This window comes from Phaenicophaeus curvirostris, chromosome Z (genome assembly GCF_032191515.1).
Source record: "Phaenicophaeus curvirostris isolate KB17595 chromosome Z, BPBGC_Pcur_1.0, whole genome shotgun sequence".
Taxonomy (NCBI): domain Eukaryota; kingdom Metazoa; phylum Chordata; class Aves; order Cuculiformes; family Cuculidae; genus Phaenicophaeus; species Phaenicophaeus curvirostris.
Window position 1 is genome coordinate 50,559,234 of NC_091431.1, and position 18,396 is coordinate 50,577,629.

The 18,396-nt window shown below is 37.7% G+C and overlaps 1 protein-coding gene across 1 annotated transcript in view; it reads left to right on the forward strand.

Moving 5' to 3' along the window:
- SV2C (synaptic vesicle glycoprotein 2C) overlaps nucleotides 1–18,396 on the forward strand; it is a 109,031-nt gene that overhangs the window by 67,020 nt on the left and 23,615 nt on the right. The window contains exons 5-6 of the mRNA XM_069880751.1: nucleotides 17,135–17,268; nucleotides 17,413–17,502. Of these exons, the coding sequence (XP_069736852.1) occupies nucleotides 17,135–17,268; nucleotides 17,413–17,502 (224 nt within the window). The remainder of the gene's footprint in view (nucleotides 1–17,134; nucleotides 17,269–17,412; nucleotides 17,503–18,396) is intronic.

Genomic DNA, 18,396 nt, shown 5'->3' on the forward strand with positions numbered 1-18,396 from the left:
TCTGCTCAGCAGCAATGTGTCCGGCAGCCTATAAATATATTAAAAATCATAGTTTAATCTTAGGGAAAGGATCTTTAAGTTCCTTATTTCACCCTTCCTTTGCTATAGTCCTCAGAGGGGAATTGAATGTCTCTGATGCAGTGGATCCATCCAACCAAACGCGCTTACATGGTTTGTAATAAAAGAGAGCCAGGCTTCACTGGTTTCGTATTGATTCATCACTGCAGTGAAAGTACCCAAAACAATTAGGAAAAGAAACTGTACTCAGTAATCACACCTACAGAGATGATTTACTGCAGTCCCTTGTACATAAACACCTAAATAATTTGTGTTGGAAATGCAAAAACCAGTTACATGATGATTGTTCAGTTTTCTTGTTCAAAGTTGAAACACAGATATGGGATGCCATCGCTGATTTAGAAATGCAAATGTTGCATCAGTGATGTCTTCTCTAGTCTTGCAGGAGATAGATAAGAGAAAAGCATGAAAAAGGAATAAACTGCTTACTGAAGATAAGAAAAAAAATAATGACCTGAAATTTTTGTCAAAGGAAGGTAGCACCAATAATTAAAGACACTTTCTAATGATGTGTTATTTAGGCAACTGAATAAAACTGCTTGGAAGTAGTGAAATCTCAGTCCCCGTAAGTCATTAAGAAAGGATTAAATGAATGTATTTTGAAAACACTATAGTGGCCATCATTGATTCTGGTTTGGAGTAGGTGTATCTGCTGAATGCCCCCTGAAAGACTCATCCACCATGTACTCAGAGAACTATTAAAAGGATGCTATTGCTCAAGAGGGTGCTGAGGTAGGCCAGAAAAGAGCAAATGAAGTAAGCAAAGACAAAATGAGGAGAGAATTGCAGAAATTAGAAAACAAACAAAAAAAAAATAAAAGGAAGTAGCACTGGACATTCCCACCACTTGTTGGAAAATGACTATCAAACTATACTATAAATATATAGTAGTTCCAAAAGGAAGGCAGAAGATTTCTCTGATGAATAACCCTGCACCCGTAGGAAGATAAATTAAAAACTCTATCTTTCTCTAATCTTGAAAATTCTGAATTCTCAATTTTAAAAGCATTATTTTTCTTATTTTTCTCAAACCTTTCCATACTACTCTACCTTTTCTTTGTGATTCAGAACAAATCCAAGCCATGGCAGCAGCTGTTTTGGAAAAAGCTTAGCCCAAGTTTCCATTTTCTTACACAGTAGCTTCTGTTCTCTGCAGAAGATCTCTGAATTTTATTAGTGATGCTAGAGAAGATGGGCTGGAGAACAGCTGCATGTATCTCTTCTCAGTTGTAAGAAGTACATGAATGCATTAATAAATCTGCAGTATTTAAAACAAATACACTATTTCTTCTTCTTTTTTCTCTCTTTCTACTTCTTCTTTCTTCTTTATTCTTTCTTCTTCTTTTTCTTAACCTGGAAGAAACTTTAGATCCAAATTTTAAAGCCAAGAGCAGCTTTTCAATTTTGCTTTCTCTGTTTAAGTGCCCTTCTCTCTTCAGAATCTGTGAATCTATAGATACCTTAAACAATGAAAATCACTGTCTGACATTTAAAAGAACTGTTTCTTTGTTAATGTTGAATCTGTTTGCCGTGTGATGGTATCATGCTGAACAAATGGCACACATCAGACATAAAGGCATCTACTGCATAATGCAACATTTATTGATCTGTTTTGTGTTGCACTAAGAGTAAAAATTATCTCCAATGTGCTGTGCTTCCCCCTTATACTTAATGCACTTCCATTAATCTGGTATCCTGTGGGACGAATCTATTTTTATACTTTTTAAATTCAAGTTCATTGAAGTGAATGAGACAGTTCTGATGTTGACTTGAGTTATCAACTCCTACTCATGAATTGCTCTTCATTTGAAATAAACCCGTGAAATTATATACTAAATGTGTATACTTATAAAAAAATCTTCATCTTCAAGAACAAAACAAATGATAGAACACAGCAGGATTAAGAACAACTGCTTATGCAAATTCATCTAGGAAAGCAAAACAGGTCACTTTGTTTATCAGTTTGCTATTTTCTGTGCTGTAATGTAGGGTTTGATGTGGTCACTTAAATGTTTATGTTCACAGCTTTTAAAGCTTGAGTGACTCTTAGCACGTCTACAAAATGAGCATTAAAGAAGCTCATTAATAAGCTTCAAGTATAACCTTCTCCTGGGCTCTTTAGGTTCACTGTGAAAGAGAAAAAATGTTTATCAAGAGGTTCAGTAAAAAACTAAGTGATTTGCTGAGATAGGAAGTGATAAGGCCCAGTTTCTCAAGGGTTTCTGTCAATGTATCATGATCCTGGCTAATCCCTTTCACTTTTATGGTCTTTTTCTTTTTTTGGTCTTGCCCTATATTCCTTACAATGCACCACAATGGTACTTAGAATCTCTCCTTGCGTTTACAAGATCCTTTTCTGCAGCAATGTCTACAGTTGCCCTTTCTTGTCGCTAGTACTGTGCCGTAAGAAAAACTCGGCTCTGTACTCCCTTACCATGATCCCTGCTGCATTACAGTCCTGCTATGGTCTGGCTGCTGTCAGGGAGGAGGCAACATCTTTTGACATGGGTTGTACCAGTGCTGATGGACGGCATGGCCATAATGTGGTCCCAGCCCCCAGGCTGGGTGTAGCCTCCCTGAGGTACTCCTAACTTCTCCTGTAATTTCATTCACCTTCAGAAGGGGTCACTCCCCTCTGCCTGGGTTGCATATTTCAAAATGCTTTGGGGAATGTGATTATCTTTGCAACTACTTCTTCCTGTCAGATTTCACTGGCTTTAAACAATGCTGATAGAGGAATTGACAGACAGGTGAACATACTGTTGCCATAAATATCACTTTCTAATACTGCAGACGTAATTTTCCACAGAAACCACAGTGATAGCAAATCATTCTTATAGAATCATAAAATCATAGAATGCTTAGGTTTGGAACGGAATAAAGATCACCCAGTTCTAACCCCCCCAGCATGGGCAGGGACATCTTCCACTAGATTAGGTTTCTCAAAGCCCCATCCAACCCAGCCTTGAACACCCCAAGAGATGGGGCATCCTTGACTTCTCTGGACAACCTGTTTCAGTGCCTCATCATCCTCACAGTAAAAAAATATCTTCCTGACATCTAAGCTCAATCTCCCCTCTTTCAACTTTAAACCATCACACCTCATTCTGTCGTTATGCTTCTTGATGAAAAGCCCCTTCCCAGCCTTACTGTAGGCCCTCTTTAAGTATTGGAAGTCTGCTCTAAGGTCTGATTGAAGCTTTTTCTTCTCTAGGCTAAACTCTCTCAGCCTGTGTTTGTATGGAAGGTGCTCCAGCGCTCTGATCATCTTTGTGGCCCTCCTCTAGACTCACTATAGCAGATCTATGTCCTTCCTGTGCTGAGGACTCCAGAACTGAACACAGGAGTCCAGATGAGGTTTCACAAGAGTGGAGTACAGAGGCAGAAACACCCCCCTCAATCAGTTGGTCACCCTTCTTTTGATGCAGCCCAGGATACAGCTGGCTTTCTGATCTGCATGCACATATTGCTGGTTCATGTTCAGCTTCTCATCCACCAACTCTTCCTTCTCTTCAGGGCTTCTCTGAATCAATTAATTGTCCAGCCTGTAGTTGTGCTTGGGATTGCCCTGACTCAGGTGCAGGATCTTGCACTTTGTCTTACTGGACATCATGAGATTTGCACAGGCCCATCTCTCAAGTCTGTCACAGTCCCTCTGCATGACAACCCTTCCCTCCAGCACCACACAACTTGGTGTCATTGGCAAACTTGCAGAGACTACCCTCAATCCTGACTGTCCATGTGTCCAACAGAAATGTTAAACAATGCTAGTCTGTCTGTGGAATGCCACTCATCACCAGTCTCCACTTGGACACTGAGGCGTTGACCACAACTCTTTGAAGTTCTTTGACCTTAGAAGTCTGGGCAGTAGCCATCAGAAATGTATGTAATGTCAAACTCAGCCTTTGCTTTTCACTTCCAGAAACAAACAAGAGCATAATCTGATGAGATTTCTTCTTTGTTCAAATTTTTTGACGTTAAAAAGACAAAAAATTTTCTGGTTTTATGACTGGTCTACAACAAGTGAACATTACAGGTTGTTTGTATGGAAAGGCAAAAGAAGAAGTTGCTGATCTTACTCTAAGATTATTCAGATACATAAATGTGTTGATTTTCTCTGGAACACAGTATGACATTGCATATTGTTTGGCTTATAAAACTGTACTGAAGGAGTTAGTGTTTTCCTTTTTAGTAACAGTTTCTTTTCACTTCAATAATACATTTTGTCTATGGATTGGATATACAACTGGAATGTCATTTTTCAGTTTGCACTGCAATTTCCTTTAAAATAAAAATAATGTAATCAATTGCAGAATGACATTGGATATCTTTTTCAGAAACTTTATTCATAATTTTCCTCAAAGAAAATCATGTCTACTTCAGTGTAAGTAATTCTGTCAAGGTATAGTCTATCATCCATAAGTATCTGAGCATCTGAATAGAGCATCTGATTATATTCTTTCTGCTCAAGTTTGTAGGAGAGAGCCCTGTACAAATACATGGATCTACTGCCTCTAAAATTTTTGTGGGCTTAATATTACCAACACGGATGTATTTTTATGGTTTCCAAAGATGCCAGCAGAAAACAGTATAAAAAGAGCAAAGAGAAGCAGCAAGTTTCTCGGGTAGTTAGGGCTCTAGACTGAGGTTTTAGTTCCCGGTCTCCTCGACTGATAGGAATGGTTGGACTCGATGATCCGGTGGGTCTCTTCCAACCTGGTTATTCTATGATTCTATGACTTCAATACTGGCCAAGGTGAGGAGGTGTTCCTTTCCACAAGAGTTGATTCCCTTCTTGCTCTTTGAGTCTTATTTCCTTTCTAGTACAGAAGCAATGTGTTCTGGGAATCAAAAATTTTGGCTCCCATCCTAGATATCTCCTGTAGGTAGCATTTCCGTATAATAAAAAAGTGAGGAACCATAGCTAAAGAGATCAAAGCAAGGCTTTTAGATAGTTTGATTTTCCCATAGGAACCTTATGTATTTCAATCTTATATAAGCGTCTAATTCCTTCATGATATCTGGATATTCTACACGCCATGAGGAAGTTAGGAAGCTTTATAAAAGGAAAAATATAATTTAATGTCCTGTTTATTTAATATAGCGTATTCATCTTGTTCCCTCTTATAATTACTTTTCAAATACTGCAACTGCCTCTCTGTAGGCAAAATTGCCTCTCTTGAATGATTATTGCTATGGTAGATTGCAACTGAGGGTCATTAGTTCTTGATTTGTGAGTGCAAATAATATTGTATTGGATGTGTTTGACTCAAGTTTGAATTCAGGACTTCTATCCCATGGTCCACCCCATGTGTAGAAAAATTCTCCATATTCAGCTGACTAGTTTTGTTTTATTGACTGCCGTTAGTTTAGAATATAGTCCTTAGAATGCACATCTAGTCCTATTGTTAGATCATATAAACTGCCTGTTAAGTCTGTCTCTCTCTTCGTGATATGACATTGCTCCTTTTTGTTTACAATTTTAAAAAAGATAATAAAAGGTAAATTAAATAGTAAAATAGGAAATGTGACTTAAATCACAGCACTGAACTGCTCACTAAAAAAAGGATTTTCTTGCAACAACTCTCAAGCAAATAAAATATAATAAAGCTAAAATTTAAAAGAGTTTCTTAAATTGCATAGATGTTCTGTTGTTACGGTAGCAGCATGCTGAACATAAAATGCACATCATTGGTAAAAGACATCCTCTCTGTATTCTTCAGAAAATTGTCCAGCATTTCAATGATTGTTTTGTTTATAACTTAGGCTAGATAAGAAGGCCCCATTTTCTTTTCATAAACTGTAGTGTTTTATTTTGGCTTCTTCTGATTGTCTCTTTTGATTAATTGCTTCTCTTTTCTTCTTCACCGTGAACGCATCATTTAAATATCCTTAGTCCAGATGCACATAAATCACTGTAAGTCCTGGGCTGGGACAGGAACACTTAGATTTTCAATTAGGTTCCACATTTAACAGCTGCTGTTAGTACTGTCTAAAACCACTTTTCACATCAAATATAGAGCAGTTTGTAAGCTCAGAGCTATGGGTAGGCTGTGAAGGGCACTGCACAAAGACACATGGATATCATCATATCTGTGTTTTGCATATTGTTAAGACAACAATATAATCAGATTTTGTTGCAAACAAAGCATTTTCTTTCAGATTTCGTTCATAATGACTACTGCACAAGAGAGCTGGCCATTTAAAATTGTCTCCTTATAAAGCAGAGTTTGTCTGCTGTTGATGTTTTATTTGAGTGTACCCTTTATCACTGTCCAAAAAGATGGTTCAAACTTCATACTCAAGCCATTTTTTAATTCTTGATAAGGTGTACTAAAGTAGCCTAAAGTATGTACTAAAGTATGTACTAAAGTACATATCATATGATGTCAAAAAAACCACTAAGCATAAATAGGAAACCAGAGTTAGAAATCTTTACATGAAATCAAAACTAAGGTCATACAAACAAAAGTTGAAACTTGCTTTAATCACATTTGGTTATGCTGTCTTAGTTTTGACATTGACCATGATATTTTTAAACTCTAACAGCAACATCTTTTAACATGTGTCCTCCTTCACTTTTTTTGACATTAGATGCATGTGCTTTACTTGTCATCTCTGGAAAGTGGAGTATTGTCTTATTTTCTTAGGCTGATGAATCTGTAAGTTAAGGTGTTATCAGAATTGTGGCCTGCAGATTTTACCTCTGAACTTCCTTCACTCAACAGCTGCAGAAAGCCAAACCTAAGCAAGTACTAGGCAGAAGTACATGAATCGCTGAGGCCACTGACTGAGTCAGCCTAACAGTCAGATCAATTACATGCCACAGTGCTTGTAATGAGATTTTCAATGGTATCAGCTAAATATTAACCCTTCTGAGGTTAATTTTATTCTGCAGTTTATTTTATTCTGGTCCATTCTATGTTGTTGGCATTTTGGGGTTTTTTTTATGTGAGTAATCATAACATCACTGCAGTTCTTCCATCTCTACTCCACTTTGGACTATACCATAAATTCAGTCTAATTATCAAATTTATATAATTGATCATATTGGAAAAATACATTTTAACTTTTATGCTCACTTTTTGTCTAGCTGTTAAACTAAGAAAATCTTTAGACCTCTTTTTGATTCAGTTTTTCTCTGGATGCTGCCAGCTACTTCTGTGGTTCTCAATTGCAGGGGTTTATATTATGCTCCTAGGTTAAATGCCCATAAAAACAACAACACAAATAAATCTTTAATCCATAGGCCTCAATTAGACATGTAGGATTCTACACATCCATTTGAAAAATGTCCACTGGTTATTAAATTCAGGAAGGTCACAAACTGCTGACTTATTGCATCCTAACACTACTTTCAATTTTTTCTGACTTCTTACTATTACAAGGGAATTAGGAAGATTGCAAATGTAAAATACAAGAAACTTACATCCAAGCACTTACGGCAAGTGTTGATTTCCACAGGGCTGAGGAGGATGTCCTCTGAGTCTTAATAGCTCTGCTTATGAGTAGGTGTAGATCTATATCAGATCTTTAAATGAAAGAAAATACAGATCTTTTCAAGTTTTTTATCTGAACCTTAGACAAATTTTGACCTATGTCCGTCTACATTAATTTCTAGTAGACTTGGACATTTTTCTCTGAAAAATGGTCATTAGCACACATAAGGGAAGTGCAGGATAATCTAGCCTGGAATACACATGTTTATTCACTTACAGTCAACATAGATTTACAAGAGTTTGCACAAATTTGCATTTTATAATGTTTTAGGTAGAGATGAAGAAAGCTATTTTCAGGACACACAAAGAAGCACTGATGTAAGATCTAAGCAGAAAGAAAAGCTTGTTTGCCCTGGAAAATTCTCAAAATATATGCATATCTAGGACTGTAATGAGTGAGGATATACCCACTTAGTATGATATTTGCATTCAGAATGAAGCCTCATAGAAGTTATTCAGGACTGTTTCCTAGTAATAGGATTCTGGCAAAATGAGTCAGGAGATTAAACTCAAAGTCAACTCCTAGTAACTCTTGAAGTGCTTTGAGACTGATAGGTTTCCAACCCTACAAGATAGTTGCATTGTGTTTGTATTTGGAATTGCCAAGGTGCAAAATTGGATCCTGCCTGGTGGTGACTAGGTGGAGACTTTTACATCACCATGATGCCTTAGCATTTCTGTGCATTTCTGTTATTTCCCACAGAGTTTGAGAAAGGAAAACTCTAAGGGCCAAAGTTAAACAAACAGAAGTAGAGGACTGCAGGATTGTCTACATTCCTCACCATTGACACCCTTTTTTCCTTTCCTGTGAGTGGAATGCTTAGCTCCGAGTTGTTGAGAGGAGGGTGCTGGCCTCTTCTCCCAAGTGACAGGGGACAGGACAATGGGGAATGGCCTCAAGCTCCACCAGGGGAAGTTCAGACTGGATATCAGGAAATATTTTTTTCACAGCAAGGGTCATTGGGCACTGGAACAGGCTGCACAGGGAGGTGGTTGAGTCGCCATCCGTGGAGGTATTTGAAAGACGGATTGATGAGGTGCTCAGGGACATGGCAGATAGGAATGGTTTGACTTGATGATCCAAGAGGTCTTTTCCAACTGGTGATTCTATGATTCTATATCAATGCCTTCAACAAATAGTTTAAATCAAGGGATCAGTCTAGGAAATGCTCACAAAGCTCTATGTGATGATCCCACATCAACTGAGCACCTCTCCAGGGCCAAGGAGGTATTGGAGAATAACCGTAATTCTCCTAGGAATGCATTACAGGTATAACAAGAAACCATGCACAGGGTTTTATACAAATCTGATATTTATCTTTTCCCTCTTGCCTTATGGGATGATGGCTCTGCATTCCATGTCAATGTCTTTCTTTAAGAATCTGGACAGTACAGTCTTCTTCTGAACTCTGTATATTTCGGCTCTGATTTTTCTCTTATTTTCATGCCTCTTCAGGAATCTCTTACTGAGATCTTCCAGCGCTGAGTTAAGACTTACCCTGTGTAAACACACTGATCCTATTTTATAGATAGGGATGCAGATTATAAATACACAGAAGAGCACAGTAAATTACTGCATATTGCCAATAACTTGCCATGTAATTGTCAGTATTAGGGGCACCGATGGCTTGGAGGCTAAATAAAGTGAATAAACTGTCATGATTTAGTCCCACCCAACCAAATTTTGTCAGCCAAAGCAGTGCAACTGGGCCTCCAAAATCCCTTCACCCCACATACCCCACAGAGAAAGGGGAGAGGGAAATTAGAGGAAAAAGTCTTAGAGGTTGGAAACTAAACTACAGCTTCAATGAAATGATAATGCGAATAATGAAAATAATCAGAAATTAATAAAATATATACAAGTATATGAGTTTCCATCCTGACCCCTCGATGACTATACCTCACCACAAATGCTGCAGAGCAGACACAGGGAAAGGAGTCCACAGCTAGGAGGAAGTTGGTCTCAGAAACTGGATTCAAGAACACAGGGATATGGGATCAGGAACAACCAGGCAGATGAGGCCCTCACTGAATGTTGGCCATCGCAGAAGAGAGTGAGACCCTCGTGATCTCTCAAACTTATACTGAGCATGACCTTTATGGGATCTAGTACTCCGTTGAATGGTCAGTTTAGGGTCACCTACCCTATTCCACCCTTATTGCAGGTGCAGTCTCTTTTCTGCCAGCTGGAACTGTTAATAAGCGATCTTGCTTTATTCATGTCTCCATTTTATTTAGTTGGCCCAGTAAGGAAAACTGAAGTGCAAGAAAATCTTTCTTTGTTAAGGTCCAGATACAGAAATGCCATTCCCACTAGACTTAGTATCGACAATAGCCTGCTTCGAGACCCTACATGTATTTATATTTATCGGTGTAGAAAGGCAAGCAGAATCCTGATTTCCTAATCATGAATAGATCAATAATTAAACAACTTTTGACACATCTAACATCTACCAAGATTAGACAGATGGCTTGACCAGGCTGTTTGGTACCTGTTAATTCTCTTATTAGGAATTACTGCTTTAATTCTCTTCTATGACCACCTCTGTACATATCCTCCACTGTTTTAAATGTAACTCCTTGGCTGTATTGGCTACTGTGAGTCACAACGTCTTGATACAGCCACACTTAAGGGACAAATGGAAGTCAGATTTCAGATAGACCATTAAAATCCACACACACAATGACTTACAAGCTTCCCTTTCTCCACAGTATTGCTAGATATTCCAATTTGAAGTTACTTTTTATGGTTTTTCTATCAGGTTTGTCACAGATACATTAGCATTTCCATAGTAAACAAACCTAACAGCTTTGTATTCTATGCAGAGTACATGTGAGGTTAAATCAAAGGCCAATGTATCATTACTAAACCTCAAATTTTGAGTACATATCATATGATGTCAAATTATATCATATCATAGCATACAGGCCTTATGAGGAGCAGCTGAGAGAGCTGGGGTTGTTTAGCCTGGAGAAGACGAGGCTGAGGGGAGACCTTATTGCTCTCTACAACTACCTGAAAGGAGGTTGTGGAGAGGAGAGTGCTGGCCTCTTCTCCCAAGTGACAGGGGACAGGACGAGAGGGAATGGCCTCAAGCTCCACCAGGGGAGGTTTAGGCTGAATATTTGGAAAAATTTTTTCACAGCAAGGGTCATTGGGCACTGGAAGAGGCTGCCCAGGGAGGTGGTTAAGTCACCTTCCCTGGAGGTGTTTAAGACATGGATGGACGAGGTGCTAAGGGGCATGGTTTAGTGTTTGATAGGAATGATTGGACTTGATGATCCGGTGGGTCTCTTCCAACCTGGTGATTCTATGATTCTATATAATTGTCTGAAGTATGGGGATATACAAACTTCCTCCTAAATTAAAGGCAAAACTGGGCAGTACTACAGTGGGTATTTAGAAATATTTTGAAAGCAGATTATTGGTATCACTATTCAAAGATTCCTCAGCTGAAGACCTCATCCGGATTACAGTGCTGTGCACTGTATAAAGAAGTTCTGTCTGATGGCAATAGGGAGCAAATTATTTTCTGTGAGAGGTCAGCCTTGCTTGCAGCTGTCCTGGGGCTTGTCTGAAAAGCACATAGTGTTACCAGACTGATCTGAGACCTGATTATCTCGGATCTTCAGAAAAGATCAGTGCAAGAACAGGAAAGTGATGAGTATCAGTGGTTTACAGCCTCCTACAGATCAAGTCTGAGGTTAATGAGTTTGTGAAATATATCTGTGTAACATTATTACTTTCTTCTTCCACTGAACTGTTGATCCTCAAGGATCCCAGAGACTAACAACAACAGCTAGAAAGCCAAGCAGAGGCAGAGGGAAGGTAGAGAATCTACTATAGGCACATTTGTTAAAGTACCTGCATCACGGCCTGCCACACTTCAGCTATTTTATTTCCATATTTCTTCTGCAGAAATTACCAGCAGCTGACCTGCTGAGCTAGGAGGTTTGTAGAATATCTCACTATCAATACAGGCTAAAAATATCACTGCTTTCCCCATGCGATATTAGTAATCTAATCACAGGAAAGACAAATCTTTCCCTTTGTGTTACTGAAATTTCACATTAATACAATTACAGAATAATTCTGAAAACATTGTTTCTGTATTTATTAGAAATTATGTACTTCTCTCAGTCTCACAAAAATGTCTAACTGAGCTTTCTCAGCTATCTAACTTACCTGAACTATTTTTTTCAGTTTCATTGATGTTTTATCATTATTCTAATCAGTATGACTACAATATACGGGCTCAAATCCCAGACGTCACTCACAGTTAAACTTAATAATGCCAGGACAGACTAAATATAAGTCCAATAATTATGTATTACATTGCTGAAAGCTGAAAAATATTTCCGGTCCTCCTTATAATTTTGATTTAGCTTAAATTTGGGAAATACTCAGCAGAACGACATATTGTAGTAGAAGGCTTTCTGCATTTTTTTCCAAAATTATTGGTACTAAGTGCGGTAACAGTGCCGCCAGGTGGCAATTTAGAGCAACCACTCATCTGAGTTACAGGAAATTTTTCCATTTTAAAGGAATAAATATTGAGGCTGGGAAGCTGAGTTCTATGCAAAGATTGTGTCGTAGAGCAGAAATAAAGAAAGTATACAATCATAGAAAGAATTCTTCAGAAGAATATATCAATATGTCATGGCTTATCATCAATAATGTCACGGCTTACCACCCCCCACATCTAGGTCAGTAGCTAAAACTGGGCAGCCCTCAGTCCCAATTTCTACCCCAAAGGAAAGGGAAAAAGGAAACAAGAGAAACCACAGACTTGTGAGCCGGCAACTAACACTGAAACAGCTTTAATCATAGAATCATAGAATCATAAAATCATAGAATCATAAAATCATAGAATCATAGAATTGCTTGTAGGAAAGGACCTTTGTGATTATTGTGTCTAACCGTACCAGTCCACTACTAAACCATAATAATGGAACAGCAATAATAAAAGGAAGATATCAATACTAAAAAGAAACAATAAAAATATATACAGGTACACAAAAAACTACTCAAACTCCCCCAACAACAATATGTCCATGCTGCCACTGCAGGGCAGGCACAGGGACAATGCCAAACTGGACTCAGAGGCAGGGGGGAGCTGAACTCAGGAACACGTGGATAGGTTCAGGTACAGACAGGTGAGGTTGTCCCCAGACATCAGCTTTTGAAGAAGGTGGTGGTAGCCCTTGTGATCTCTAAGGTTATGCTGAGCATGATGTGTATGGCATGGAATACTTCATTGGCCAGGCTTGGTCACCTGTCTTCTTCACAAGTCCCAGCAAGAACGACCCCTCCTTCGCCAGCAGGCTGGAACAGCCTTAATAGACATAGGAATAGGTGTGAGCAGTGGCCTCACTAGACACCAATGGCCCTTTACCTTGGTGATGATTATCAGGCTGAAGTCTCAGAGGAAAAATGTTCACCTTCAGCCCAAACCAGCAGTGTAGCCTGTAAATTCCTAGGCTATCTTTCTCTCTGACATTGATTTTAGGGATATTCTTGTGTCTGCTCACTCTTTTCATCTAACAAAAGACAGAATTTTATGCACACTTGTCTTTTGACAATTTCTGATACTGCCAAGAATCTAGTTCCTCTGATTCCTACTGAATGAGTAAAAATAACTGTTATAAAAAATAGTCAATCTTTATCTAACCATGCCATAATAAACCCTATATTTGGGTAGGTTTTCTTTTCCCGTATTAGTCTCTTTGAAAGGTGTTTTACAACTTTATTCTTCTGGCATTTAGAGATTTCACCCATGCCAGCCAGTATCTATCCACAGCCTGTAGGTAGCCATTTTTTCATTGTCCACATTACACTGAAGTGTAACCGTTATAGCTCAGTGAAGAGCTATCATGTTCCCTTTCAGGCCTCATTTTGGAAAGCAAATAATCCCCATTAGTCTGCTTGCCAGTTATCTAGCCACTGTAAAAGATTGTCCTTGTCCTTCAAGTTACCCTCTGTTTATCAGGTAATATATATTTAAAAAATCCAGCATAATATGGATAACTTTACCTCTATGTTTATTCAGAAAGTCCATGGCATAAATGCTTTTTTCTCTCCTTTAGAGCAAGAACTTATTTATAATATCTTTTTAATTTTTTCTTATTATGGAGCAGATGTGTTGCGAGGGAAGATTTTGTTGACATTGAGTTCAACATATAAATTGATGATTAGATATAGATCAGCATCTTGTACATTTGGTTTTGTTCTACTGTGTACAGCTGTGTTTCTGTAATCAGTAATTGCAATGTCTGTGACTCACCTGGCTTTTTCCAGCAGTCAGTAAAGTGGGAGGATCATATTCAGCACAAAGGTTGTTTCAGCATCTTCAGATTCAATCATTCTGGGTTTTATGTTGCTCTACAGCATGTCATTCCCAAGACGCATTTGGGCCAAGTGTTCTGCAATTCATAAAACAGTGAGATTTGCCACTGTTTTCAAGGTTAATGACTCTCGAATACAGCATAGCCAGGGAGCATGGGTGAAACTTAGCACTGTGCAGCGCTCTGAACGCAACTGTCTAGAGCTGCTCTGTCTTTGCTATTGTGTCATAAATCAGGGAAGAGAAAAGAAAATTGAGTTACAGCCAAGACCACAATTCCATTTTGTTTTAAGACACAACAGGAATGAAAGAGACTTTGTGAACCAAATTCAGAGCTACGGCAATACTCGTTTTTCCAGATTAGCTGATGACCTGGAAAATGGGCTATGTTAAACATAAGAATAAATCTAAACTTGCACTGCATTTAAAACTTATATTTGTGTTGCTAATCTAGTGCTGGTGCTGGAATAGACAGGAGAACAGCCTCAAGAAGGCTGTGCTGCAGCTGGCTTTTTTCCTACCAATTGCTTCTTATTATTCTGACATTCACGATTATCATTAATTCAGCAGATACATTAAATCACAAGACAAATTGGAGCAGCTAACACAATTCATAGAAAAGAAGATGAAATAATAGCAATAAAAACCCACAATGAACATTGCACTTGACATGCCCCTCAGATATTTCAAGGATTTAAAAAAGGTGTTTTGTATCTTTTCAGGACGACAGCAGGATGAACAATGCATTCATTGCTTTTAATTAAGCGTAGTAAGGGTCACATACATTAGTAAATGACATCTTAAAACAAATTACCTCCAATGTTTTCCAGGACTGGCTACAGAGCACAAGATGTTGCTGTTGTTTTATAGCAGGTATAAAGCCAGATTGATTTCATTTACCACAGAAGTGCCCTTTGTGCAGCTCAGTCTCATAAAACATGAACTAGAGCCATGAAAGGCAGATTGTCCAAATATACCAGTGGCTTCACATATTTCTGAGTCAGTATCTGATGATAACAACAGCCAATATCTTGACCGTGCTGTTCTAAAAGAGGAAAATCCCCATCCTGGTCTGCCTTCCTGGTGGCACTAGCACTTCAATGGCTGCCCAGCAAGTCAGATCAGCTTGGTGCTCTGACTTAAAATTAACAAAAAGGAAATAATTTCATGAGTTTTGAATCAGGTGATATTTTTAGTATAGTTTAAAATATATATGTAGAAAAATACGATCCTAACTACTACAACAGGATGTGTACACAACGCCCAAAATATAGGTGTGGTTCCTACTTGCCTCATTAATTCACTGTCAATCTTTCCTCTTTATTTCCTTCCCTTGCCACTTCAGAAATAAAATATGCCCCTATTATTTAAGCTTTGAAATTCTCTGAGGTCAAAAGTTGATATTTTCAAAAATATCAATAAATTTTAATACATTTTTACATCCTTTTGTGTTTGTATTTTTAATCTTAAATTTTCATTCCAAGTTCTTCTCTGGAATAAAGTTTAACATTAAATTTCAAACAGTCTCCTTCTGTTGGAGGGAACTTTGGAGGGGGAAGGTATGTTTATCTGGAGTGTTACCTAAGAGAAATAACATGACAGTCCAAGACCATTGTCAACACAGTCATAATTTTTACCTTTGTGTTCCTTGGGTAAAGAAGGCAGGGCTAAATGAGGCTGTAAAAGAAGCTGGTATAATTTCAGAAACAGAGAAAGTTTGTAGGAGAGCAGAATAAACAAATTCCCAAGTCTACAGATCAAAATGTTTCACCAAGCTGTTGATAAAGGGCAAAAATTAATTATGGGTTGTCTGTATTTTTTGTGTGGCAACATGTAAGTACTTTAATATGAGAAGGGATTTTTTTTTCCAGGAATGTATCTGTGACCCACAGTGTTAGATCTTTGCCTTCCAAAATACACTATGCATTTAATACATAAATACCTCCTTTGAAAAACTGTTTAACAGGTCATTTGGTACCATGTTATACCAGTTGTTTACTGACATCAAGGCAAATTTAATTGACCATGTCTTTTGTCTAGAAAAATCAGTTAGCAAAAAAATACATCAGATTAATCCAACGTCAGCTATTTCTTTGGCCAGGATTCCATTTACTCCCAGTAACTTCTTCTGTACTTTATCATTATTCTCATTTTCTGCTCATCTTTTAATAAGTTATCCTTGAAAATTTTACTTGAGAAATTGTGCTGTATTGAAGCCAGACTAAAAGGCCAGGTGGTTACCAAAATAATATTGTTCTCTTTCTTAAATAAAATTCTTATATTTCTTACAATTCTAGCATTTCAATGGTTCAGTGATAACATACCAAACAACCAGATAATTTCCTAAAAGGCTGGACTACCAGCCCTGCAGTTTCATATACAGGTTTTCCGGTATTTCCTTTTGTGTTCTTCTCAGTGTATTTTAACAATGGTTTCTATAGCACTCATATGTATCTCAATATCAGCTTTTCAGATGGGGAGAGTTGTTTTCCTATTGTCCTTTTTTTCTTAATCTCTTTATATAATCATAAATTGTCTCTCTACTTCAGTGTTAAGGATTTTCATCCTAGATGGAAATTTAGATATTGTTTATTTTCTCCTGTACATCTAGTTATGGGGCAGAAGGGACAGGTGTCAGTTTACTTTTAAGAGTATTTAAGGAGTGGTATAGGGCTCTGGAACAAGATGGAAACCAAATTTAGGCACTTAAATGCTTTCTGTGTTGCACTGTTATACATTAGGAGACTTTTATTAAGACTATTGAAATTAACTCTTTGTAAGAAAAGAATTAACAAGGACAGCTGTATATTCCATAAAATATACCTTCTGACTTAGATTTTTAGTTCTCCCTTCTTCCAGTATTCATAGAAAATTATGTCTTTGTATGCGCATTCTACTTACGGTGATGGTGTCCCAGTTTGGTTCACATGTCTACTTCTATGCAGATTTTGCTAAGAGGCTTGAAAGCAGCTTCTTCATCCCTGTGTAAGGAAGTCTCACACAGTGCACAATATGGCCATTTTTGAGCATGACTATCACATGCAAGAAGTTTGAATTCATAGTGTAAGATTACTCTTGAAATCATTGTGGAAACAGAAGAGATCCATCAGGCTTCATTTAAATACAAGTATCATTTTCCATATCCAAGATGCTGCAAATCCCACTCACAGTGCTCCTTATTTCTCTACGTTTTGTGAATTTTTGTTTCCACAGGATGGAGTTTCAGTATGGGCTCTGCCTACCAGTTCCACAGCTGGCGAGTATTTGTGATCGTCTGTGCACTGCCCTGTGTGTCTTCTGTGGTAGCCCTGACCTTTATGCCTGAAAGCCCAAGGTTCTTGCTGGAGGTATGATTTTAGATTCCAATCAAAATAATATCTGTGTTTACATCAAGACCTCTGTATAAAAGGCATTAAGATTGTTCCATGACTATAGTAAATATCTTAATCTGTATCTATATTTTGGTTAAATGTTTTTGATCAAACATTTAGGTTGGAAAACATGATGAAGCTTGGATGATACTCAAGCAAATTCATGACACAAACATGAGAGCTCGTGGTCAGCCTGAAAAAGTCTTCACAGTGAGTATTGCTTTTAAATCTAGTTGCTTAGCACATCACCAAGCTTGCTGACTGGCATGGTTTAGAGGGCTTAAACAATCAATATTATTAGTCTACATGAAAAAAACAATCTTTCACACTCTAAAAATCTAAATGTAAGAACTAAATTCCTACAGAAATTGTTATATATGCAGTAAGGTTTAAGATGTCAGCCTTTGGCCAACATATACTTGAGCATAAAAAACCACAATGTGATAATTTTCTCTGGTGTACCAAGATACTTAATATACTCCATCTATGTTTTATTTGTTAAGTTTGTTTCATCCATAATAACAGCAGGCACATACAAATGCAAATTGGTTGGCTGTTGGCTCTTTAAGGATTTTTACACAGTTTTTTTCATTTCTATCAGCTAAAATAATGATCTTAAAAATTAATATTCACTTCTGTGAAACAGTAAGTTCAGGCATATAATTTTCTCAAAATATCTTGGAAGATCTACTGCATCTTATTGACTTGTAGATCCATGTTGATAGTGTTTATGGGTTCTATCTATTTGAAGGAGAAATTGGCCATTCAGATGTGGGACTCTTTTATATTATCTTCCTAATTTATGAAGAATATATACAACAGTTTTGTCTTCCTGGATGCAGTAGGCTTAAACAGCGGAATGCTTCTTCTTGCTTTCAAATCCTGGCTGCTTTTTCAGCTTGTCTTCTGCTGTGGGAGTGCTGGCACTCTGCTCCCTCTTAGAGCCACATACGGGTTATTTTTCTTCTTCCATGGGCTTTCTTCTTACTTTAATGATTATATCAATTAAGAAATCCTCTTAAGGGTTCTGCATTTGTAGGAAGTCTCAAGGAATGACCATCTGACCATACAACTTTATGCCATTGAGACTTGCAGTTTATCACC